The 25,796-nt window shown below is 44.0% G+C and overlaps 2 protein-coding genes across 3 annotated transcripts; one reads left to right on the forward strand and one right to left on the reverse strand.

Moving 5' to 3' along the window:
• Positions 1-435: 435 nt before the first annotated feature.
• LGALS3 (galectin 3) lies at positions 436-5,084 on the forward strand. Of its 2 annotated transcripts, none has more exons than XM_083863187.1 (7): positions 436-518; positions 2,664-2,717; positions 2,846-2,868; positions 3,152-3,583; positions 3,735-3,823; positions 4,052-4,220; positions 4,838-5,084. In XM_083863187.1, exons 3-7 carry the CDS (start codon positions 2,851-2,853, stop codon positions 4,991-4,993), a joined length of 864 nt encoding a protein of 287 aa, XP_083719313.1. In that variant the 5' UTR covers positions 436-518; positions 2,664-2,717; positions 2,846-2,850; the 3' UTR covers positions 4,994-5,084. The 2 variants fall into 2 exon arrangements, with proteins under 2 accessions (XP_083719313.1, XP_083719314.1); XM_083863188.1 differs by having other exon boundaries at positions 479-519; positions 2,661-2,717.
• Positions 5,085-6,737: 1,653 nt separating this feature from the next.
• DLGAP5 (DLG associated protein 5) lies at positions 6,738-24,650 on the reverse strand. The gene is made up of 19 exons (XM_083863813.1): positions 24,592-24,650; positions 22,499-22,748; positions 21,089-21,306; positions 20,539-20,643; positions 20,055-20,139; positions 18,245-18,343; positions 17,436-17,506; positions 15,473-15,765; positions 14,991-15,109; positions 14,791-14,911; positions 14,328-14,413; positions 13,638-13,798; positions 12,796-12,888; positions 11,190-11,409; positions 9,989-10,199; positions 9,553-9,610; positions 8,326-8,479; positions 7,919-7,968; positions 6,738-7,236 (listed from the first exon to the last, which is right to left on the reverse strand). The coding sequence occupies exons 2-19, from the start codon at positions 22,737-22,739 to the stop codon at positions 7,114-7,116; spliced, it is 2,508 nt and encodes an 835-aa protein (XP_083719939.1). The 5' UTR covers positions 22,740-22,748; positions 24,592-24,650; the 3' UTR covers positions 6,738-7,113.
• Positions 24,651-25,796: the final 1,146 nt, after the last annotated feature.

The following is a 25,796-nucleotide window of genomic DNA, read 5'->3' on the forward strand; positions in this document are numbered from 1 at the left end:
TGGCGGTGAGAACATCTGGTGGGGAGAACATCTGGCGGGGAGAACATCTGGTGGGGAGAACATCTGGCGGGGAGAACATCTGGTGGAGAGAACATCTGGCGGGGAGAACATCTGGGAAGGAGAACATCTGGCAAGGAGAACATCTGGGAGGGGAGAACATCTGGGGAGGAGAACATCTGGGAGGGAGAACATCAGACAAAGAGAACATCTGGCAAGGAGAACATCTGGCGGGGAGAACATCTGGCGGGGAGAACATCTGGCGGGGAGAACATCTGGCGGCGGCTCCAGGTGCGGGCAGGGGAACGAGGAACAGACCTGTGCAAGGTACAAACCGCCAGAAAAAAACAAATTATTCTCCGTAGCATCTCCCGCTGGTGACGTCACCGGTGATAAAGGGAAACACATCCCAGTTCTGGGCTGTCCCGCGTGTCCCCGGCCCCGCCCCCGGGCGGGTCCCGCTGTCCGTGTCCGTGTCCCGGGGCAGGAGCTCAGAGCAGCCGCGGAGCCGCCGCACGCAGGTGAGGGGGATGAGGCTCCTGCAGGGATCCCGGGGGGGAACAGGGGATTAGGCACAAATATCCTCCAAAAGGAAGGGATTGGGGTGCGCTCCTCCCTTGGGAGTGCGGGGTGGGTCCTCTGCGGAAAGCCCCGGCTGGTTTTTAGGAATAATGGTGGGATGGTGGTTTGGGGAGGGTGTTTGCAAATCTCGAGGTGTTGGACAGCCCTGCCCGTGCCCCAAAATCCCTGCGGGGTGGGAGGTGGGAGGGAGGGTGGCTGACACCCAGGGACACCCAAGGGAGCAGCTGCAGGAATGGCACCGAAAGGGGAGAGAACTGGAGTTTATTTCCCGAACAGAAGGTTTATTTCCACTTGGTGGGAACACAGAGAATGTTTGGGGTCAGCTCTGGGATGTCCCTGCAGGGGGATCCTCTGCCGGGGCAGGGAGAGCTGAAGTGGGTTCGAGCTCAGCTGCCCAAAAGCTGCTGGAAATCAAAGCTAAAGGACTCGATGAGAAGAGGCTGAGGGAGCTGGGGATGGGTCTGGAGCACCAGGAGGGGCTGAGGGAGCTGGGAAACGGGGTGAGCCTGGAGAAAAGGAGGCTCAGGGGGGACCTTGTGGCTCTGCACAACTCCCTGACACGAGGGGACAGCCGGGGAGGATTTGGGATCTTATCCCAGGGAACAGGGACAGGAGGAGAGTAAATGGCTTCATGTTGTACTAGAGGAGGTTTAAATTGGAGATTAGGGGAAATTTCTACATGGAAAGGTTTGTCCAGCCCTGGCAATGCTGGAGTCCCCATCCCTGGAGGGATTTAAAAGCCCTGTGGATGTGGCACTTGGGGACACAGTGCTGGGTGATGCTTGGACTTGATGCTCTGAGAGGCTTTTCCAGCCTCACTGATGCTGTGATTGATTCTCTGCAATCCATCACTGGGGCTCTGCTGAAGAAGGAGGGAGGAAAACCCCTTCCCTTGGCAGCAGACAAATAACCCAGAGGGGCATCCCCAGAGAGCTCCAAGAGCTCCAGCACTGCAGTGACAGAGGGAAGGTGACACCAGGCTCCAAGGCAGAGGATTTGTGGCTTTGGGGGATTTTGGTTACAGACTCCAAACTGTCAGACCTGTGCCCAGACCTGTCTGGGGGACATGAGGTTCTGGCCACCCTGTTCCCCCCCTAAGGGAACAAAACTGAGGTTACAATACCCTGAGGAACAATACCCTGAGATATTCCAGGGAAACAGGAGGATCATGCAGGACAAGGCACTGACAGCCAGGAGCAAACCCCACCTGGCTGGGTCCAGGTTGTGTGTGCACCCCTGGCTTCACCTGCCAGACTATATGGCAAACCCAAGGGCTTTAAAAAGAACCCAGAAGGCAAATAAAAGCTTTGGGAGATCCAGGCTGCTCAAACACTCCAGGCTACTGGATTCTGCAGGGAAGGCTGCCTTAAACCCCCCCTGGGCTCAGGAGAATGAGTGTTTTGTAGGGAGAGGAGTGAATTGCTAGTTATGAAACTTGGGGATTGCTATTCCCGAGGCAGGGCAGCCACACCTCCTGCGAGCTGTGTGCATCCGAAATGTTTTCTCCAAAGAGAATTTGCCTTCTCCGTTTTAAATGTGGAATTTTCCTTTTCTTTCCCCGCTTCCGGCTCTCCCTTTTTCCTCCTCTCATGAATGGGTGGAACCCAGCTCGGGCTGTTCCTGTGCACAGACAGGTGTGTGTTCGGCCCGGCTCTGCTGTGGACTCTTAAAACTTGCAAAGCAGATTTTATCTGCTGGCCTGGAGCTTCTGTGTCCCTCCTGCAGGAATGGGACAACTGTGGGTGCATGGGAGGAGAAAAGGGACCTGTATCCTTGGTGCCACTCTCCTGTCCCCATTCCAGGCCACCCCATGTGTCACAGCACAGTTCTGTGTCCCTGATGTGCTGCATTTGCAGCTCCCAAACAGCTCCTGGTTGATGTTGTTCATGCATTCCCCCCACAGTTTGGTGGTTTTTTTTTTTTTTTTTTTTTTTTTTATGGAAATATTTTTCCTGGATGGCGCCTCAAGGGCTGGGGAAGTGACTGACACTGGGAGTGTTGTAAACTCAGTGGTGGATTTCATCTGGAGGGTGTCTGGGCTGGATTCACCCCAGAGCATTTGTGACTCCCGGTTTATCCCACAGGTGTTGGACCAGGATTTGTTCTTTGGCACAGGAGCTGTTGGCTCTGCTGGGCAGGTATGTGATGGGAACTCAGCAATTCCCATTGATTGCCACTCTAAACTGCAACTCCCCTCAAAAATTCTCATTTTTGGATGGGGCAGGTTAAAAATGACTGACACTTCTTTTTTCAATTTTTTTTTTAGGAAAAATGTCGGACGGTTTCTCTGTAAGTATGGATTTCTTTAAAAAAAAGAAATTTTTTCTGGGGGCTGTGGCTGTGGCCTTGAAGCAGAGACCTTTGGCTGGGATGGGAGGGAACACATCCTTGCTAACCTGTGTAAATCCCCAAACCCTTGCCAGTTACTGGTTTTCTGGCAAAACCCGGGGAGCAGCTGAGAGTTGAGCTCTTGGCCAGGCTGCAAGTCCACCAAAGATGGACTTTGGAGAACTCAGTGTGATCCCAGGAGGAATCTCCCCCACCTGACCCTTGTCCTCTCCTCTGTCCCCAGTTATCTGATGCCTTGGGCAACAGCAACAACCCAGCCCCCTGTGCTGCCCCAGGCCAGGGCTGGCCCTCCTGGGGGAACCAACCAGCAGCTCCTGGAGCATTCCCAGGGTATCCTGGAGCACCTGGAGCTTATCCTGGAGCACCTGGAGCTTATCCTGGAGCACCTGGAGCTTATCCTGGCGCACCTGGAACCTGTCCTGGAGGACCTGGAGCATACCCTGCAGCACCTGGAGCTTACCCTGGAGGACCAGCAGGACCTGGAGCGTATCCAGGAGCACCTGGAGCATATCCAGGAGCACCAGCCCCAGGACAACCACCCAGTGGCCCTGGATTTGGGCCTTCTGCTCCACAGGGAGGACCAACCGCTCCTCAGGGAGGACCAACTCCACATGGAGGACCAACTGCTCCTCAGGGAGGACCGACTCCTGCATTGGTAATGGCTTCTCATCATCATGAGGGTTTCTGTGTTTTCAGTGGCTGATTTTGCTTGGCCACTGCAGGGGTGTGAGGTTGGCTGTCCCCAGGGGTGGCACTGGGCTTTTGACATGATTTTTTGGTGACCTCAAATCCCTGTTGTCTCCCAGAGAGTCCCCTTTGAGCTGCCCCTGCAGGCAGGACTCGTCCCTCGGCTGCTCATCACCATCACTGGGACTGTGAACCCCCATGCAGACAGGTACTGGGGCTTCCATGGGGCACTGCTGGGTGGACCAGGGGGGGCTGGAATTTCCTCTCAATCCCTGAACAACACCTGCCTGGTGTAACATCAAATATTACACTAAATAAATGTGTAAATGCCCTGTTGTTGCCCAGCAGGGTTTTCTTTCTGCTGTTTTTGGGAAGCTCTGTAGCAGAGTCCAAGGCTTTTGTGGCACAAGCAGCAATTCCATTTTTGTTTTTGCAGGTTTGCACTGGATTTCAAGAGAGGGGATGATGTTGCCTTCCACTTCAACCCCCGCTTCAACGAAGACCACCACAAAGTCATCGTCTGCAATTCCAAGTTCCAAAATAACTGGGGGAAGGAGGAGAGGACAGCTCCCAGGTTCCCATTTGAAGCTGGAAAACCCTTCAAGGTACCAGAAAAACCCATCCCAGCACAGTGTCAGTGCACCAAAAGCACTGAGAGAGTTTGGGGAACAAGACCTGTGTAAGGACAATGATGCTTTTGCAGAGGAATCAGCTCCCAGGGGTGTTTCTTGGGCAGCCCTGGCTGTCCCTACAGCACTTCCCCAGCTCTTCTGACCCCCTCCTGCAGCTCCAGCTGTCCAGGGCATGCCTTCTCCCTCCTGGTATCCCCATGGATTGTGAAACCCTCCTTATTTACACTGTTGTTGTGCACAGTGGTTGGACAGGTTTCTGTAACATGTTTTCCATGCTGGCAGCTCCTCACCAGGTGTTTCTTCCTGCAAAGGAGGTTCACACTGTGGAGTTTTGCTTTGAGGGACTGGCCTAGGGATGAGGAGGCAGAAACTGGGCTAAAACACGGAGGAGGGAGAGCACAGGAGAGTTTTGGGAAGGCAAAGGTCACTGGTGTTGCAGCTGAGTTGCTGCAGCAGCTCCTCCACACGCCCCAGGGCTGGACTCAGCTGGCAGCAGCCTCCAGTGCCAGCCTGCTCGAGTGTGTGGCTTAAAACTTGTTCTGGAACAAATCTAATCGTAGTTTGGGGCTGATTTGGGGTTTTTATTTCAGCTCCAGATCCTCTGTGAGACAGATCACTTCAAGGTGGCCGTGAACGACGCTCACCTGCTGCAGTACAACTTCCGTGAGAAGAGGCTGAACGAGGTCACCAAGCTCTGCATTGGGGGGGACATCGCCCTCACCAGCGTTGTGCCCACCATGATATAACTGGGGGGGAGCTCTGGGCTCCTTCTGGGGTGTAACAAAAGTGCCTTCTCACCAGATCACTGTGAGCTAATAAAACATTGAACCTGTAAAATCTGGTTTTAATAATATCTCAAAAGATGGGACGCCCTCCGGGCAAGCTGAGCTCTGATTTGAAAGGAGCTGAATTCCTGCTGCAGAGACAGCAACAAGGAGCTTCATTTCTGTGGAGAGGAACTTGGGAAAGCGGCCTGTGGCTTTCTGCCCCTAGTCCTGTGAACAGGGGCAGCAATCCTCTAGGAAGCACAGGGAAAACCTGACATCCTCTGAGCCTGACCAGGATGAGGTATTTCAGGAGAGAGTTTAGACATAGAGGAAGCAGAATCTCTCTGCTGGACTGTGGCTGGAAAAGCCACCCCTGTCCTTTATTTCTGCCCAGCTGGGGGCCCAAAGCAGCCTGTCCCAGGTGCATTTCCCAGCCCAGGGAGGTCCCATCCCCACGAGGGTTACGTACTCCACGTGTCTTGTGCTGCTCCACGCTCATCACCCCACTCTGAGTCAAGACCAGTTTCAAGGGTGGGGAAGTTTATTGGCAACTTCACCCCGTGAGTCAGGCTGGTAAAAAAAGAAAACACAAGTACGTTCTCTTTGCTGTGAGTCACTGAAGTCTTGTCTGGGAAACAAGAACAGCGCAACAGCCACCACTGAAGTTTCCAAAGCTTTCTCTGACGTGGCTCGTGCTGTTTTATAACAGTGACTCCTTTTATACTTTGAGTGCCAAGTTACAAGCAGAGTCCTTAAAATTTCCAGCAGATGCAGCAGTCTGGAGCAGCACAATGCTGGCACCAGCATGGAGAAACTGTGGCTGCCCCATCCCTGGAAAGGTTCCAGACCAGGTTGGATGGGGCTTGGTGCAACCTGGTCCTGAATGGGCTTTGAGTTCCCTCCCAACCCAAACCACCCCTCAGCAGGAAAGTCATTAAAAGATACCTGAAAGGATCCCTAGAATTGGAGTTTAATAATCAAGAAAATGGATTCCAGCACAACATCAGCTTCCTCTCTTTATTCAGTGTAGTCAGTACACAGCTTCCATCCAGGTTAAAACTGCAGCCAGAGGAGCTCCCCTGGCAGTGGCAGCAACACTTCCTGCTGAGGGACTGAAATCTTTGCTTGGTTTGGGATCAAGGCTGCTGGAAGGATGTGTGTGTTACACTCAGGTCACCGGTACAAGAAGCAGCCCAGTGAGGTATTTGTTAAAAATGTAACAACTGTAATGCTACTCCTCAAATCCAGAGTCTATAGAACTGGCATGTTCCTTATGCACAAACATGTCACAATCTGGACTGGGAATGCACAAGGAATAAGATGAGAGAAGAGACTGAGCAGAAACATGTCAAAAACAAGTAGAAAACACATGTCCTTAAGATACTCAATAGAAAACTGCATCCTTAAAGGAAAAAAATATCAATGCCTATTTCAATACATCACCAAGAAAAGTATTATCTGACTTAGAAATCCTTGTTCTGAGTTAGTTTGTGATATTACAAACCCAGTGGTTGTTAAACAGCAGGAAAACTTTCCCAGGAAAGAATTGCCTGCATCCAACACTGCCACAGCTGGTGCTGAGGCAGGAGATTAAACACCAGACAGTGCAGCCTGAGGGTGCAGAGGTACCCCCAGAGCATGGCAGAGTGTCCTGGGGAGGGAACAGGCTGGATCTCACACCAGGTGCCCTCCCAGCAGAAACAGGGCACAGGCACAGCTGGTGGGGTGGGCACCTTGTAAGAACAATAAATCATGAGGTCAGTCAGGTCAGCGCAGAAAAGTTCAAAGGTGAACAGTGTTACAACCTGGAGCAGACAGCAAATACATTAAATGATACCAACATAAAAATGCTTCAGGTTGCAGACAGAATTTACAGCCAGAGGATACAGCAGGGATCACCAGAACACAGCCCACTACTGATGCATCATCACAGATGCATCAGAAGTGCACCATAAAATGATACAAACCCATTATCAGATCCATTACCACAGGTACTCCTCCTCTCTCCACACAGTTCCAGGGTAGCAGCCTGTGTTCCAGATACTCTCTGTGGCCTTCCTGTTCAGAGCATTTACATCTTTTGCATTTAAAGTCACTTTTCATTGATCCCCAGAGGGGCCAACAGGAGAAAACACGATGAGGTCACTGAACACTTCAGCTGCTGCAAACTTCTGTGCTTTGGTCTTGACTGGAGTGAAGGGAAGCTCAGCATCCAGTATTGGCTGCGGGAGGACCAGAGTGTGGAGTCAGTGTTTGAGGAGCACTTAAACCACAGGGCACTGGAAGGACTCTGATTCCCCCCAAGAGTCATTTTGCAAGCTTATTTCCCAGGCATAAAATAAAAAAGTGATTACACATGGTCTGTGTTGAAGACAGACACTCTTTACTCAAGTTAGTAATCCATTTTTAAAGAGGATTTTTTCACAAAAAATCCTACACTTAAATTCTATTAATTCTATTAAGTGTGAAAGCTTTTGCACACCTGCTTTTCCCTGCTGAATGTTACTTCCAGCCCTAAATGCTGAAGTGATTAAAAAAGAGTTGGGGTAGACTTAAAAAATTCCAGGAAGGAAAAAAAAAAAAAGGCTGTTAGTAAAGATCTAGAAGGAAATGTTTAAGAAACACAATTTAAAGGCTCAATCTGACAAGAATCAGACATTGTCCTGCTACAAATGTGATTCATCCTACACTCATCATGTGTAACAAGGAATATCAGTGTAAGCCCAAGCAAGGAGACAGCTGGAATGTGGTTTGTATTTGAAGTTACATCAATTGGATTTGATAACATCTTTAAGAGTTTAATTCTCTTTGTGCAGTAACTGAGTCTGCAGAAAAGTGAACAGGTGAACAGTCCTGCAACACGCAGCTTTTGTCTTAGTCAAATAAACTTGAAGGTCAACTTACCATATCAAAAGGATTTCTGTCAATGAGTTTCAAATCACTGTGTGAAACATCTGAAAAAGAAGTATATAATTTTTTTTTAAAAAAAGTTAGTCTAATGCTGATAAAGCTGAAAAACCTGTATAGTTTTCTGTATTTATTAAAAGAAATCCAAATTCCAAAGTGTATTTATTTCTTTATATTGGCTTTCTCCTTCACATCACTCAAACTGTACAGAGAAATCCAGGGGCACTGTTTGCTCATGTGCAACATGTGCTTAAATCACACCAGCTAAGGGAGGCTTTTCTAACAGCTCACACAAACCAAGCTGACATTGATTTCAAATATCCAGATTATCATAAATCCTTAGAACAACCAGGAGGCCCCAGCAATGCCACCCAAACTGCACCACGCAGCTCTAAGACAAGCACCTGTCTGATGCATTTGTGGCTCTCCAGACTGAGCAAAGTTTGTCTCCTTCTCTGGGCTGCACATGATGATGTCTTGTCCTTGCTCTGCAGCAGACAGCTCCATCTCTTCCGTGCCATCCACTGCTTTTGATCCACTGCTAGAATTTCCCAGAACCTGAAAAACAGGGATTTTCTCTGTTCTCAGCCGCTCCTTGTTATGTCAGACCAAGTCCACACATCTAACCTACAGTTTTTATGGACAGCTCAGGAGAGATGGAGTTTTAATTCCAAGCACTGTACAAGGCACAGCTCAGGGTTTAAGGCTGTGACTCATATCCCAAACACCTTTTTTCAAGCCCAAAAATCCCCCTGACAGTATAAAGGAAGTTCTTCCACAGGAAAGAAGGTTTTGAACTTCAAGTGTTATCTGGTGGCTTTTCCTCCAGAAAAACCTGTCAGCAACACTGAAATGTTCCCCCAGAGAGTGAAATCACCAACAAATTATTTCTCATTTTGGTAGAGAAAGGATGAATAAAAGGCATAAGAAAAATTTAATAACCAAAAATTTTTAAAACATATATTATATGTAGTGGGATGGGAGGGGAAAAGACTGCTGCAGTCCAAGCAGTAACAAATAAAATTTAAATACTCTACTCTTCCAATGGAAGTTACTAAAGTATGATGGACTCCAAAGCAGTGGCTTTCACAGGTAGCACAGGATCACCTCAATTAGAGGCCACATTCCTGCTTTTTTAAGGCTACTCAAACACAGGAAATGTCACCAAGTCTTCAGACATTTCATGAAATGCATTTCCGACACTTGGATTAGTTCTTGCTACACCTTTAAGGAGATGAAGAGCCCAATGCTCTGCTGTGGAGGATGCTCTGAGGACTGGGTGCTGTTGCTTTTAGTCAGGGCCCATAAATGAACAAGCATTTGAAAAATCCACACCAGAAAACAGGATGTGGTGGACTTCTAGGAACATTGCTTGTCCAAGTGACAAGTGTCCTCCTGGAGCAGGCAGGACCTCCAAAATATAGCCCTAAAGAGCAAGACAAGGTCTCCAAACTGCAGCAGCCCCTACCTTTGTCCACTCAGAGGTAAAAAGCACTGCCCTGAGGAATACACAAGATTTCTAAGTGAGGATTTGATCAGAAGTCCAAGTGTCTGGGGTAATCAAAAGAATTTTTCCTTTGCTAATAATAACAGAATATTTAAAGAACATCCATGAACAAAGCATGGCTTACCTTATTTCCCTCTGCTGTGCCAGCAGCCAGACACATTTCATCTGCAGCCACAGAAATGCTGCAAGAGAAACCAAAACATTTTCATTCTTCTCAATCACCTTCATCAATCATCTTCATCAATCATCTTCATCAATCACCTTCAATCATATTGTCCAATTAATCTTACAATTTGTTCTGCAATTTTGCTGCCTGGGTTGGCACAGGTGAGCTACATCAAACTTCCTGGGCAAACAATTCTAACCCAGCAGCAAAATTACATTTGGGCAAAGATCTCAATATTTGCTTAAGGGAAGGAAAAAGTCACAAGTACTTTTACAAAACTTCATCACTGCCAAATTGAAAGGTAACCTTTAATGGGTATTAACATCATGTCTTTCAATTCCAACTCTAAAATGATTTGTACAAGGTTAATTAGAAGCTGCTTTAACTTGCCTACCTTGGTTCAACACCATCAGGGAGTTGATCCAATGGGGGAGTTTTTTCAGGGGAAAGTTGGTCCATGTTCAAGCTTTGTGCTGGGTGGAAGCCTTTGAGGTCTGATGGGGTTTGTTCTACAGGTGCATCCTCAGGGTCACAGAGAGGAGAAGGATTGCTCAGGAGCAAAGATCTGGGATTTGCCAGTTTTGCAGGGGTCCTTGGAAGCAAACCTGGAAAATGCGTTTAATGTTTCATTCCTACAGCAGTTTCCAGCAGCTGAAACGAACCGATCATTACAATCCTAACCAGGGACACAATTGTTTTCTGACTGCTGAATCATCTTATACAAATATGAGATGGAAATCTTATGTACACTTGCAAGGAGAAATTGAAATTATTAACTCCCATCCTTCAAATTAGGCAATTTTAACAGACTTTAAAAGACACAGGTTCAGAACTATGTTTATAAGAGATTTTCTGCTGGAGTTGGCTTAAACCTAATGTTGCTCAAAGCTTTTCAGGAGTTCCCCCCTATTAACAAGAGGCACATGAAAAATAATTGTTAATTTTGTGATGAGAAGAGAGATCTATGCCCAAAAAAAGGGAATTTAAAATCAAATTATGAACTAGAAATGTGAGAGAAGCAAAATTACTGGAAATACTGGCTGCAGACAGATGTCAATAAGATAAGATGCTGAAAATGAAGTTCTACTTTGAGCACCTGTTAAAAAACCTGAACTATTAAACAGGTTTTATGACAAACTGGATGATGTTACAATCTTGTTAACAGATTATGGGTGGACCTCATTGGCAGTTTTGAAAACAGCACTGCAAGAAGTTTAATTAAAAAAAAAAAAAATCCCAATTCCTGTCCAACAGTAAGAGGATGTGAGCTGGCATTGACTTTGATGAAGATGTTCATCAGCTGAATCTGGGAACGCTCAGATTAGAATTTCATTATTAAATTTATGCTGGAAAAAACATGAACCAGCTATTTTCACCTCTGTCTAAGCAGGGATTTTATGCTGCCATAACCACTCAAATCAGCACATTCATGTACACGAGTTTACTTTGGATGAAATTAGTCACTGGTTAAAACAATGTGACCAGCACTGCAGTTGTAGCCAGTATAAACAGCACAATTCCTCTCCCCAGTGAAATGGATAAAAACTATATTCAGCACTTTCAGGTCACAGAAATCATGGCTAAGCTTCACCTACCTGAAAAGTTTTTCTCAGGGCTTTCAAGCCTGAAAAATCCCACTGTAAAAGCCACTTTTTCTGCCTCTGGTAGCCTCTCCTGATGTGTACCCTCAGCAGCAGCTCCCCCCTGCTTCATTTTATCCCTCATGGCTGCTTTCACAGAAGCCAGGCGGCTCCGGGCTGCAGTTCTGGCAGCTGCTTCCTTGGGTTTGGACACTCCACCTGGAACTGCCTTTTTCTGGAATGGTGAGAAAGATGGATCATCACACCTGGAAATTCTACACAGGAATCTTTCCAGACAGGTGCTGCTGCCACAGAAAGGAGCAAAAGGAGGCTCGGGGGAACCTTCTGGCTCTGCACAACTCCCTGACAGGAGGGAGTCGGGCTCTGCTCCCAAGGAACAAGAAACAGGATGAGAGGAACTGGATTTAATTTGCACCAGAGGAGGTTTAGATTGGATATCACAAAAATATCTTCACTAAAAAGGTTGTTCAGCCTGCCCAGAGCAAGGTGGAGTCCCCATCCCTGGAGGGATTTAGAAGCTGTGTGGATGTGGCACCTGGGGACAGGGGTGAGTGGTGGCACTGCCAGTGATGGATGAATGGTTGGATTTGATGACTTTGTCAACCTCAACAATTCTACAGTTTTATGCATCAAAACCATCCATCCATCTGCCCATCCTCAGCATCTCTTGGAATCCATCTAGCTGTTAAGGTAAGTCTGTGATGACAATATTAAGTTTTGTTTTTTTTTTTCAGATGAATCTGCAGTTCAAAAATCCTCAATATAACTTTTTTTTTCCCCTAATAAATTCAGGAAGATTTTGGAAGCACCGGGATGCAGGGACTCCTAGTGGCAGGGACACAGTGTAACCACAGGACAGACTCCAGGCACTCAGTGAAGTCTCTCTTGGCATTCAGCTTTCCAAGGGAAGTTTTGTTTTGTACCACCTGAAGGGTTCTGGCATTTATGGGCAGCTCCCACAAACCACATTCCCTGTTTTCCCATGCCTGGAGTTTCTTATCCACCTTTATCTCCATGTTATGGTTAGTTAAGCAGTCCCAAGGAACTGCACAAAATTTAGGCAATGCAAACACAACTCCATAGTCAGAAGTAATTATATATTTCAAACCAAAGAGTAGATAAAACAACTCCCATTACATATTATTTTGGAATAAGCACTAACTTATTTTGGAGGGTGTCAGATCCATTTGTGCTGAGAGAAGCAGCAGTTTAAAGCCACCATGGGGTTGGTTAATGGGGCACCATTATGACTGAGCAATCCCTGCTCAAAACTGGCAGTCACTCCCAAATTCCTGTGTGATTTACTTTCCAGTTAAGTCAGTGGCTCAGATAAATTTTTTTACATCTGAAGGGTAAGTTTATATCCTAAATTTTAGAGATTTGTCTTACTAGCACAGAATCCAATGACTCCAAAAAAGTAATTGTTAATTCTTAATTCTAATTTTACCAGCCAAAAGAGGGAACTGGGATTAAACCCATCAAATCATACAAGTGCATGTGGGAGAGGTGAGGGAGAAAGGTGCACCCTGAGAGGAATTTCATTTAATATTCAATATATCTAAAGAAGCTACACAAGGTGTGCTTTAGGGGATATTCATACCTTGACAACTGCTTTGCTTGGGACATCAAGTGGCTGCCACTCATTGTCTTGAAGCTTCTTCAGATTATCGAATTTTTTATTCACATCTTCAATCTGTTGGTCACATTTAAGGAAAGCAAAAGAATACATTGTAAAATAATCTTTTATTTAAACAAGCACAGGAAATAGCTCTCAAATACCTCTGAAGAAGCAGATCAAACTCCTGCTTTCTGCAGAGAACTCCAAACCTATGACTAGAACCATAACAAATCCATCTCTGCATTTAATTTAACTACTCACAAACGCCTTTGTTGAGTGCTGATTTACAAATACTGTTGAGAGCCCTTTTGGTAATTGAGATTATATTTCATTCTGAAACTGAAGAAAGCATCAACAGAGGAAAAGAGATGAAGGTTCTCTACCACCTAAGCTCAACCCTAAATAGAGTTATTGTCGTTTCTGCATTATTCTCATACTGAAATATGAACCCCTACTTTTCAGACGAGCTCCAGGAATTTTTCAAACACTGTGAGGTAGACATTGTGACTGTATCTTCACTCCAAAACAGAATAAAATTTGGCCAAACATATTAATTCCAGAGACAAACAAGAGAGAGAGAATATGTTTGGCCAAACATATTCATTCCAGAGACAGACCACAAGAAGTCACAACAGAAGAACTGGTCCATGAATTTTAAGTCATACTATCCCACCTGCAACTATTCACTGTCACAAAATGTTAAAACAAGGACCTGCATTTTTTACATAAAAAAAGAACCTGAAAATTTAAAATAAAAAAAAAGTTTCAATACTTGGTTCATAAATAACTCCATCAAATTATCCTACTAACACACAAGTACATACCTGAAAATTAATCATATCCCAAAATCCATCCAGATCTGTACAGGTGGTTTCTTTTTCACCTTGTTTAAATTCACAATTATCAACCAGTCCTTCAAACTGTTTGAACCTTTCTCCTATGAGCAGCCTGGTCTGACCAACTGTGGTGCGAATCAGGTCTTTAGCTGGTAGCAACAAGAAAAAAAAATACAGGATATCATGGATAAATAAATGTTTGAGGAGTCTGGAATTTGTTGTCCCATCTATTGCAAATCTGCAGTTCAATTCAGATGGAGCTTTGCTGTCCATTGAAACACTCTGAAGTAGCTTCTTTCAAAAAAAAAAAAAAAATTAATCTCTCAAGTCTTAGAGAAGCATTTCTGGAGTCATCTCTCTTTTCCCAGATAAGGGCACTTATTCCACATTAAAAACTAATCTTAGTTTTAAAAATCAGCTTGGTTAAAATGCATACATTTAAATACACTTCAAACTGGCAACAGAACAGCTACTTTGATGTACTTTATCCATCACCATAAGTGCAAGTGCTACAAAAATTTTAGGAATAGGAGACTTTTTGTATCTTGGGGCAGATACACCTCTAAACTTTCTCTAGGACAGCTTTGCAGATTTTATTTTTTGCTATTTTGCAAACAGAAGACACTTTCTTCCTTCTCTCCCTTCTCCCTTCTCGTGCCTGTTGCAGCTCACTCTTACCATCCTCTGGAATGTCCAGCTCAAGGTTTCCTTCCCACTGCAGGCACTGAGACAGCAGCCTCTCTGTCTCAGTCTGAAGAATGTTTCTGAAAACACAGGAATAGAAAAAGGAGAATTTCCTGATTTGTGGCTGTTAATGGTTACTATCATTCTGCTTTCAGAGAAGCCACACTCTTTGAGCTGAAGATTAAACTGTTTTATTTTGCTGAATGGCTGAGGTGTAATTTCCTTTCTGCTGCTTTCAAGCTCATGATCCTCAGGACAAGGTGTTTGTGTCCAGAATTTTACACTCTTTCTTTGCACTTAAAGTACAAAAAAGGAAGACAGGAATGTCTGCCTGCTCAGGTCACAGCTGACAGACACCAATCACCATTAAATTAAGCTGATCTTTGGAAGAAATCTCATTATTCATATTAAGCACCTTCAAATGGACATCAGGAAAGTGAAACAAGTGAACTCAAACCTGAAATAGGGCACATCATGCTCTTGCTCTCTTGTATCATCTGATTTCACTGCAAGTGCTGTTGAGACAGGAGTTGTTTTGTTTGATCTCTGAGTGGAAGTTCTCTCATCTGGTTCACCTGCTGCAAAACATGAAAGGAATTTGTTCAGAATCTGGTGAGAATTCAAAGCATTAGAATAAATGAAATGTGAACTTCTCACCTCCTCCTTTCAAACTTGTGGTCATTTCCTGCTCTTGAATGCCTTTAACAGAAGATGAAGTTTGACCTTTTAAATCAGGCTTTGGTGCTTTAGTTTCACTGGATTTTTCAAATATTTTGCTGGAAACAAACCCAAGTACATTTAGTTAAGACACATTGAGAAAGTGACACTAAATATGGCAAATTTCACAGAAATGCACAGTTTAGAAGGAAAACCTCCACACAGCACTACAGAACTCAAATAAATAAATCTGTGCAGATAGAAACAGGACAGAGTCCTTGACAGCTGCTCCTCAAGCTATATGGATTATATCCATATCTGCTCTTGTGTTAAGTCCACAGTGATACAAACCATGAGGATCAGCTGTTACAACACCACAATAATTTGTTGCAAAATTAATCTTTCTATAGAAAAATGTTTTTTTGCATCCCCACAGAGAGGTTCACTTGCATTTTAGGCCCCATTAGAAGGAAGAATCTTACACTGGAGATTTTGAAAAATTCCACACAGCACTAGGTGTCAAAAAAGCATTTGCCCTTGAAGGTGACATGGGCGTCACAGTGTAGGTTGCTAATCCACTCAGAGGCTGAAACACAAAGTTTTGAGGTGCAAAGGAACGTGTTCTGGGTCTCCTTGGAGAAAGACTGTTGTTTTCCACTGAGGTTTGCTCTTGCTGAAGTTCTACTGGCATTGAGTGTTTGGAATCAGCTGCAGAACTTTTCACTCCTGGATCCACTCCAGCATTTGTCTCCACTTCATGTTTAGAAGAAATTACCTGTAACAGCACAGATAGACAAATCAAATCATCAAATCCAACATGTGTTTGCAATGGGCATGGGCTGAATTATAACATGAGTGTCTAAAAGCCATCAGGAAGGAAACAACTTAAGGTAAATCAGCTCCTAAAACAGCACACTTGGGCAGAAGTGGTGAGTTACCAAAAAGTACAATTATTTTTGACACCTGCAAATCATTCTAGAGACAGAAGAAACACTTCAGTACAAAGAATGCAACAATCCACTCCAGGGGTTAAAGCAGAACACCTCACCTACCAAAATAATAATTAAAATTGGCAAATGATTGCTCCAACTGCTAGAAAAAAAAAGCTTTAAGGTGGTAAAATCTTCAAGAGCAGAACTACTAGCTCCAAACCCAATTAAGCCTGCTGAACAATCATAGTTTATGCACATACTCCAATCCAAAGACTGGAAAACAAGCTGGAATAGGCTGATAGCTGAGGAATGCAACCCAAGGTAAGTGCAGTTAGCACCACAGAATGTAACTGAAAGAGGAGAAAAAAAATTAAACAATAATTCACATTCTTATGAGATGAGTGATCAGATAGTCACACAGAACACATTTCTGAGATACCTAATTGAGATTGTTAGCTCAAGCCAGCCAGAAAAACTTTGGGGTGTTTTTTAAGAAAATATGCATCTTCAATCCATTGAAAGCCTTGTTACACTTCAGTCACCTCTGCTAGGAATGTAAACCTTGAATTTTGCTTTAAACCAACCTTTTCAAATGAGCTGCCTGTGGTTACAGCAAGAGTTTACCAACTGGCAGGGACTCCTGCCTGGAGAGAGGTGTTTGTCCAAGGAAGATCCAAGTGCTCTTACCTCCTGTTTGGCTGTGATTGCACAATCCCAAACACACTAAGGCATAGCTGCAGTTACAGGAACAAGGTGGAGATGGGAGGTGTGAGAGGAAAGAGTGGAGCAAAAGAAGGAAAAAATCATGGACAGTTCTTGCACAGAAGTGTCTGCACATGAATGCATAAAAAATTCTGGAAGTGGTGACACCAAGAACCACAATGACTGCCCTCAGCTGTAAATCATGCAGAGAAGAGTGCTCTACCTTGCAGAGAACAGCATTTCCAGCTTTATTTTTTGGTGGTTCAAAACCTAAAATTGTATTTATTTCTTAGCTTCTAGAGCCTCATATTGTTACCTGAGCAGGAAAAGGATCCACTCACAGTACACTTCAAAAAGGAAGGAACTGCACAAAATTTACAGCTGCTTGATTAAACCAGCAAAGCAGTTTGGGGTTTTTTTTTGACTAGTTAAAACATCAGATATATGTCATGCAAGAACTTCTTGTCTATTTTAGATCATTGTCCAGATCTTGAAGAGTAATCACATCACTCATCAGTCACATCCATATCCATGATGGGATTTCTAGGGTTGTCCTGTGAAGGGCCAGGAGGATTGGGATGATCCTTGTGAGTCTTTTCCAACTCACAGTATTCTGTGACTCTGCATGAGCACTAAATTTGATCCTAATATTTCAAATATGGCAGTATCAATACAATACAACTCCTTCCCAAATTCTAACTCGTTAGTGAAATTACTGCTTTTATGTTTGAGCGCTTCAGCTACAATGACACAGTTATGGGCTCTAAAATAAGTTTTACTGCTTTTCCATGTCAACTGTTACATGACCTACCTTTGTGGGATCAGGTTTGACAGCTTTCTTCTGCTTTCCTGTGTTTGCTGTCTTCCTCTGTGATTGGTTACCTACAAAAAGAGACACTCCCAGAGGTCAAAAAGGCATCTGATTGATGCAATATTTTACCAAAACATTGCCATAAAAATCCAGTTGTTAAAGACAGGGAGAGACTGTTTTTATTTCTTGGGTGGGAGGTGGCTAAAGAGAAGAAATGGCATTGCAAAGGTTCATTCAAATGAAAGCCTGGCCTAGGATTTAACAGCCTAGTAAAAGATGTATCACCAAGAAAAGAGATTTATTAAGTCATCAATCTTTAGATGTTGCCATATAGTAAAAATAAAAGTCACCTTATCTCCTAAAATGTTGAAGAGAGAGTGTCAAGCCAATTTGAGTTTAGATTTTTAATATATATGGCATAGGAGTTCTGTTGGTGGACTGAATTCCAGTAAACAGGCAAACACAGAGAGAAATTCCTAACCTGAAGTACAAAGGCTCTCATCTCTTCCAGAGATGTTCCTGCCTACACATTTAATAATTACATGGCCATAAACCAAAGTGCCAATCTTTACCAGTCCTGGCTTTGTTTTTTGAGTTTTAATCACCATGTGGACATGGACTCCCCACACTGATGGGTTTTGTGGGAAACTGTCCAGTGTTGGTTTCAACATGCTGATGTAGATATTGCACTGGAGCTACAGACAAGAGTCTGAGTGATCCAGCATTTAATCCTTTTCTTAGATTATAATTTGGCATGATTTAGATGCAGTTTAAGGTACAGCTGAGCTACACAACCCTGCCTCACTTACCAGCAGCAGCAGCAGTTGGTTTCAGCACCTGCCTGGCTGCAGAGGCAGCTGCTCTGGTGACTCTCCCACCTGGGGCTGGTTGGGCTGCAGTCTGCACCACTGCAAGAGAGAATCATCCCAGAGATCCCAAGATGAATAAGGAGCTGCACTCAAGTAATAACTGAAAGTTTCCATTTTGTACAAATCAGAAAAAGGCACCAGCAGTGATCAGTTGCATGGGTTTGGCAGAATGAACAGGGTTTTGGGTGGTTTTGGTCAGTTCAGTGCACACAGCCTGGCCTTGGCAAACAGGGCCAAATTTACTAAACACTGTTTACTAAACACTGAGGGATCCTGGCTGGAGCTGGATTTACTGTACAGGTCCATCAAGGCACCAGTGTCCTTAAGGAATGCCTCCCACTGCTCCCTGCAATCAGAGTCCAGGCCCTCCCTGTTTTACAGATGAAGTTTTTTAGAGTAATATCTTTGCCATGGTTATTTGCACAGCTGGAAGCTTAAGCAAACCATTGGTGTAAGAAAGTGATGCCCTGGCCATTACATGAAAGATTTCCAAGGTCTGAATTTAATGTAATCTAACAAAGTACTCTTAGGACTAATTGGCTCTGAAATATTTTATAAAACATGACAAGTTCATGCACTGTATCATCCATCTTAATCATTTTCATCTTTGTATTTTAGCACTGTTTCTAATAGGCTTTTAAAATGACAGCGTTTTTCCTGCACAGACAAATTTCATGGGAGCTCTTTATTCCATTCCCTGTGTGCCTGAAATCCCCACTTGGCTCCTGTTAATGCTATTCCTGTCTTTAATGTCAAGCTGTGATTCTGTAGAAGCTAGAATGAAAAGTTGGGGAAAAATTACTGGGTAAATAACTGCAACGTTGGATTTATCAAACATTCACTTCCCAAATATTTTTATATTGGTGTTTCACAGAATCACAGAATGGTTTGGGTTGGAGGGGACCTTAAGGATCACCTCATTCCAACCTCTCTGCCATGGGCAGGGAAGTTTAAGTGGATATAATGCATATTCTTGATTCAGTACAAAAGAAATAATCAATTTTAGAAAGAAAAAATAAATGTATTTAGAAAAAGAACAAAATTAATGGATGAACATTTTGCAAAAATTATACATTTTAATTGTCATATCAAACACTAATAATACATCTTTTCAGTATTCACCAAAGGCACTAGTGAAATTTATTTAAATAAAGGTCTGCTGCTTGCTGATTTGATTAGATTAATGATGTGAAAGTCATTTCACTCTGCATTACTGAATATTCTGCATTAACATCAATATTCCACATGACTTGGTTGTATCTACTTAAGGATATCACTGAGCTGGGAGGAAGAGTTTCTGATCCAAGTATTTTAATCCCTTAAAAGTGGCACAGGTTGGTTTTTTTATTATTATTTTATTGCTGTTTTCTTAAGAAATATCTGTAATTGTGGCACAAAAAGTGACAGACAGAGAAGGCACTTGCCCTTTTCTAACAGCAGTCACTACCTGTGAAATTTTTCTTGAGGCAAAAAGAAACCTCTGCACAGCTCCAGGGGCTGAGGCATCTGGCAGCTGTGCAATTTGCCCACTGACCTGTTTCTTTTCCCTCTCCCAGGGGGAATAATCAGTAACCAGGACTCTCAGGAAGCTGCATTCCATTTCCCCCAGCCTATGGAGGCAACAAACCCATGTAACCCCCAGAGCCACACTTGACAATCTGCCACCTTAAAATCTCCTGCTTCCCTCCTACACCCAAAAATGTGGATCTTTCCCCCCCACAAACCCCAATTTTCAGGTTAATTTCCATACCTTTCTCTTTTTCTGCCACTTTGACTGTATTTATCTGTTTATGTCCTGCCTGTGTAGGGCGCACGCTCTGCCCGTGGGCACTGACCTACAAGAAAAAAAATCAGGTTTTTTTGTGAAGTATCAGATTTCCAGAAATTCAGCAATCCAATTTCTTTCCTCATCTATCTATCCTAGATTACACTAAAGGAAAAAGTCAAATAATTTGGCACAGGGTGCTTTAAAAGGTAGATATTAAGGATAACTTAAAGTATTGGTTTAGGGATATGTTACCATGCATTATCCAACTAGTTAATAAATTGTCAAAAAAAGAATGAAGAAAAATATTTAAGCAACACCTTAAGTATCTTGCAAAACTGATCTGGAAAACCTGTGCTCTTTTCTGGTTATACTGATCTAATCAAACTTGTAAAGATACAACCCTGAGTCTGAAATTGCATCCCTTTTTCTAAATTTATTCACTGAAGTTTATATATACAAAACAAACCGTAGAGGACTTAGATGCAGTTGGTATCAGAACTGGTATCATGGTTTTTCCTTCTTGGATCTTGGCTTTTGATCGAGTAATCCTCCCAGAGAAAGCAGGAGCTGCCTGGAAACATCCCCAAGGAAATGAGAGTGAATAAACTCCTTTTTCCCCTTGTCACTGAGAGACTGAGCAAGAAGCATAAATGTGAAAAAACAACATGTCTGTGCAAAATGGGTCAAGTGTGCAATCTGGAAAGCTTTCAAAGCTGAGCTGACTAAATATGAACAAGTCACTAGTTGTAAAATAATGCAGCTCTTTCACTTGTGGATGAATCATTCCAGTTTTTTGAACTGAACGTAGTCACAAATACAAAAATCCACGTATCATTAGTACTATTTCCAGCTTTGTTTAAAAAAAAGAATGAGCCAAATTACTCCCTTATCATAACAAACATTAGTAAAGCATTTGCAAAATAAACAGCTTATTTGGAGCAACACACACATCTTGTACACAAACAGTGATTTAAACAGAGTGCATGGATGCAATTAATTCAGACATGAAACATTACCCTGCTTTCCTTCTCTTTTGGCTTTGCCACTGCTGGTTCCTCAGCAGCAAGGGCCAGGAATCCAGGTGCAGGTGGCCTGTAGAGGCCAACTTTGAACACCCCTTTCTTGGCTTTCTCCCTCTGCTCCTGCAGTTTGCGAAGCTCCTTCTCCTCCTTGTAGCGCTGCAGCATCTCCTTGCGCTGGTTCATCCTCCTGGTGGCCGCATCTGGGGCTTGTTCTGCAGCAGACACGGAACACAGACCAGTTATAAAATCATCAGGATATTGTTGTTGAGCCAAAAAGAAGTCAGAAATTCCCAATAAACTTTCCCAAGCTAGAAGAGGAACGTAAATCAAAGAGTAGAACCAACTGGAATCTCTAAATTGTTTTAACCCTTCCCACTAAAAAGGAATTCAACAAAAGGTAAATTTCAGCTTAGAAATTAACTTCCCCAAACCTCCACCTGAGGATTACTTTCCCATTTCACAGGCTTGTAAAGTTACTGGTATGAAAATTAACACTTCAACCTCTTATTTGGTTTATTTGTACCAAATTCTCTATTCAAACACTTGCAATGTCATTAAAAACTAAGCTTTAGATACCAAAGTCTGACTCAGGCTGAGAATAAATGAGGCAGAGGTTATATGAAAGAATAAAACCTTAAGATGATGCCAAACTTGAATTATGTCTACCTGAAAAATTAATATCCACTTAAAGTTGATATTTATGAAAGATAATCAAGACAAACATATTAAATTTCATATTTGATACTGCATTCCAATAATCTTCCAAAAATTACTATCCTGCAATAATCATCTGCTATCAAAATACCAAAGGTATTTTAGTATTTCTAAAAAAAAAACTGTTAACATTTTTAAATTTTAACTTAATTTCTTAGACCACAAGCATCCAGGAGAGCCAAGGAACAGAACTCAGCATATCTGCAAGGCCCTATTTTCTGAGAGGAAAATAAGTTGTCAAAAACATTTCCAAAATAAAATCATACTATGCAGTTACTCATTAAAAATGTTATATATAATATAAAATTGCTAAGCACGTGACAGGCATCAGTTAGATGGTATTTTAGATTGGAGTTTTTCACATCTTAAAAGACAAAGCAATCATAAATGCACTTCCTATTGAATATTAATAACAAAATTAATTCTTCCTTTAGCTGCTGCAGCCAAATCAGAGCAAAGCTTCATTCATACCACTGGAGCAGTGAGAAGGGTACAGTTGTATTAAGCTTTTATTGTCTTGATTTTAACGCTTGGAAAAACTGATAGGGTTTTAAATTTAAAACTTTTCTGTCAAATTAAAATGTTGACTGCTATTAGGTTTTTGCAATAACGCTACTAAATAATACTAATGCTTAAAATTTTTAACATTTAAAAAAAAATGTCTATAAAAAAAAGCAAATCTTTACTCACTCTGTTTCACAGTGCTGTTCTCTTGAGAGCACAGTTCCCTGGTTTCCTTGAGGTTAGAAACTCCCCTCTCCTTGGAGAGCTGAACGTTGACATCTGCCAGCCCGAACTGCCGGCCCTTCTCGAAGAGCTTGTGCCTGTTCTCCTTCTGCAGGATGGATTTCCTGCGGGCAACCTTGGTCCTCAGGGCCTCTGTGCTCAAATCCTTCTTGTACCTGCTGGCAAACTGGGAGGTGGCAGCCATCCTGATGACCTTAGACAACAACCACAGGGATTAGGAAAACGCTGTCACCGTTTGTTTCCCGTTTTTGTTGAAGTTTGCACATTATGAGCAAAACCCTGAATTCTTCATTTCTGTATGTAAGCAGAGAAAACTCAAATGACAACTTCAGCAATGACTTTTTCAGCAATTTCTCATTATTTTTATTCATTCCAGGGACTAGTTTGGCTGTTGAGTAGTCACCAAGTCTGACAGGGAATTAGGAGAGGACACTACACCCATGCCTGGGATTGGCTGGGCTGCTTTTCTCCACAGCTGTTTCCCACATTAAGGAGATGAGCAAGTAAATGACAAGGCTGTGAGGACAATACTTGGAAGCAACATTCCATTTAGATTAGACCTATCTGATAGCAAGGAATTTTGCAGCAGAGCATTCAGAACCAGGATGTAGCTGCAATACAATAGTGGTTATTTCAAACAGCATTTCCCCCCATGTTTTTTAATCTGAGGAAGCCTTTAAGGCAATTGTGAGTTGGATTGGACTTGCTGTGCCAACTGTACCTAAAGGGGCTCCAGGAGAGCTGGAGAGGGACACTGGGCAAAAGACTGGCATGACAGGATAAGGGGGAATGGATGTAAACAGACAGAGGGCAGGGTTTGATGGGATATTGGGAAGAAATTCTTCTCTGTGAGGGTGGAGAGGCCCTGGCACAGGTTGCCTCATCCCTGGAAATGTCCAAGGCCAGGTTGGATGGGGTTTGGAGCAGCCTGCGATAGTGGAAGGTGTCCCTGCTCACGGCAGGGAGTGGGAACAAGATGGGATTTAAGGTTCCTTCCTACCCAAACCCCTTTGGAATTCTGTTATCCCAAATAAAACCTGTCTTGTCCAGGGTTTTCCACCTCAGCCATGGTCCTTCACACATCTCATCTTCCACCACTAAGAGGAAACAGCTTTACAGTAAGCAGGGTGACTTAGAGCTAAACTAAACCCCCAACAGTAATTAATTCATTGGTAATTTAGTCATTTACTGAGGCTCTTCACTTCAGGACAGCAAGAAGGAACCATCAGTGAACTGAACTGAAAAGTTGACAATGATGACAATAGATGTACAGGATTTCTTAAAGTCCATCCCCTTGTGCTATCAAAAGCCAAAAACTCAACCAGCAGCCTGGAAAAACCCAAATGTTAGAAGAAAAAGCAGAGAAATAGAAATAAACTGCATATATATTTCCCCTTTTTTTTTTCTGATATGTTCAGTGCTGCAGGAAAGGAAAAAATAGTCAGTGGAAGTTAGAAAGCAAAGGGGAATAAATATCCAAATTTAAATCAGGGACTGGATCTCTTCCACACAATCCTGGAAGAGTTGGATGCCAGCACCACCTGATTTGTGAATTTCTTGCACTCCAGCTTTCAGAAACTGATTAAAAATGCCACTTAATGATGAGTGAAAAAAAAAAACTCCACTGCAGTTCATAGGTGATATTTGCCCTGCTTTACATTTAAGTGATTAAGGGAGGTTAATTCATGAGCATCCCTAATAATCATATGTGAACTGATCTTGCTAGTAATTACAGAATTAGTCATTACAGAATTGTTAGTAATTACAAGGCATTACAGAAAGCCATAAAGAAAACACTGGGAATACACACCTCTGCTATCTGTGTCCTAGAAGGAGCAGGCTTTTGAGCCCAGAGGATGATAAATACTCCTCAAAGCAGCAGTTTAGTCTCTACACTCCCTCTTCAGGACTAAATTCCTAAATTTACCCTTAGACACGTTCTTTTAAGTACAGCAAGGTTATCAGGGATATCTGTGGGCTCATTAAAAATGTGTGTCATGCTCAAGACCCCAAAGATGTGTTTAGAACAACAATACCTGTCTTCTTTTCTTCCCAGGTTACTGTTCCCGTGGAGTATCTTCGCAAACAGGAGCCTAGAAGATTAATCGGCATTTAAATCGGCATAAATTCAAGTGAAGACTATTAGCAAGAAAGTGACAGAGGGCTTACACAAAAGATTTGTGCCTGGCTAACATATAGTACCAAAAAATTAAAGCTGAACATTCATTTTGATCAACAACAGCGAAGGAAAAGAGACACTTTTGACCAGCAACACACTAGGAACCAAAGGGCAACACGAGCATGAAAACATTTAGGTGCTCTTTTAGCCTGAATAGTGAGAAAACAGAACAGGAAGAGCAAATATCGCTACGTTTAAAGCGGGTAGAGACTGGGTAAAACTTGGACTCAACGGTTTCGAGCCGGGCCCCGGGGGTCGGACCGGCCTGTGGGGTCACCCCCAGACCCCGCGCTGTGGGGTCACCTCAGGACTGTCCCCTCAGCCCCTTCCCCGCCAGCGCCTCCGGGCGCCCCCACCCCAACCCAGAGAACCACCGCTGCCAGCCCCCCGCCAGGCGAGCCCGCCGGCCGGGACTCCTTAGGGAGCACATTGCCGGGGAGCCAAGGTCCTTCCGAGCCCTCAAAGCCCTTCCAGGACCCCCCAAATCCCGCCCCGGGCTCCCCAATCCCCCCCGGGCCCGCCATTACCTGCCCCGGCCCCGCGCGCCCGCAGCCCCCTCCGCGCGCCGCCCCGCCTCGCTTTCAAATCTCACCCGCCAACGCTCATTGGCCAGCCCCGGACAGCCGGATGCCATTGGCTTCACCCGCGGGCGGTGATTGGCAGCGCCGGAAAACGACATCGACCTGCTTATTGGGCGCCCGATGGACATTTTTAATTTCTATTGGTTGTTCGAGGCATTTCCCCGCCCATGCTTGCCGCTCATTGGCTGGCGGAGTGAGGGAGGGGAAGCCGGTGAGGGCGCGGGGGCCAGGCCTGGCCTTGAGGGGGCACGGGGGGCGCTAAAATGGCGGCGGGGGTCACCTATGCCCGAGGGTCACCTGTGCCTGAGGGTCACCTGGCTCTGGGGTCAGCCCAAACTGGCACCGGTTCGGGCTTGCAAAGCCCTCACTCCCACCGGCACTCAGGGACAGTGATGAGCCCTCCTGGCATCCACAGAATCCCAGAACGGACAAGGCTGGAAGGGACGCCAGTGGCTCATCTGGTGCAATATCCCTGCTCCAG

Source organism: Zosterops lateralis (assembly GCF_965231275.1).
Source record: "Zosterops lateralis genome assembly, chromosome: 6".
NCBI lineage: Eukaryota > Metazoa > Chordata > Aves > Passeriformes > Zosteropidae > Zosterops > Zosterops lateralis.

What these genes read in the sequence shown, in the direction of transcription:
- DLGAP5 (XM_083863813.1), bottom strand. Translation starts at nt 22,739, where the DNA reads ATGGCTGCCACCTCCCAGTTTGCCAGCAGGTACAAGAAGGATTTGAGC. An exon ending in CATGATGTGCCCTATTTCAG is followed by an intron (nt 14,414 to 14,790) that starts GTTTGAGTTCAC and finishes CTGTGTTTTCAG; the next exon opens with AAACATTCTTCAGACTGAGA. An exon ending in CCTGATGGTGTTGAACCAAG is followed by an intron (nt 9,611 to 9,988) that starts GTAGGCAAGTTA and finishes TTTCTCTTGCAG; the next exon opens with CATTTCTGTGGCTGCAGATG.
- LGALS3 (XM_083863187.1), top strand. An exon ending in GAGGACCGACTCCTGCATTG is followed by an intron (nt 3,584 to 3,734) that starts GTAATGGCTTCT and finishes GTTGTCTCCCAG; the next exon opens with AGAGTCCCCTTTGAGCTGCC. An exon ending in GTGAACCCCCATGCAGACAG is followed by an intron (nt 3,824 to 4,051) that starts GTACTGGGGCTT and finishes TTGTTTTTGCAG; the next exon opens with GTTTGCACTGGATTTCAAGA.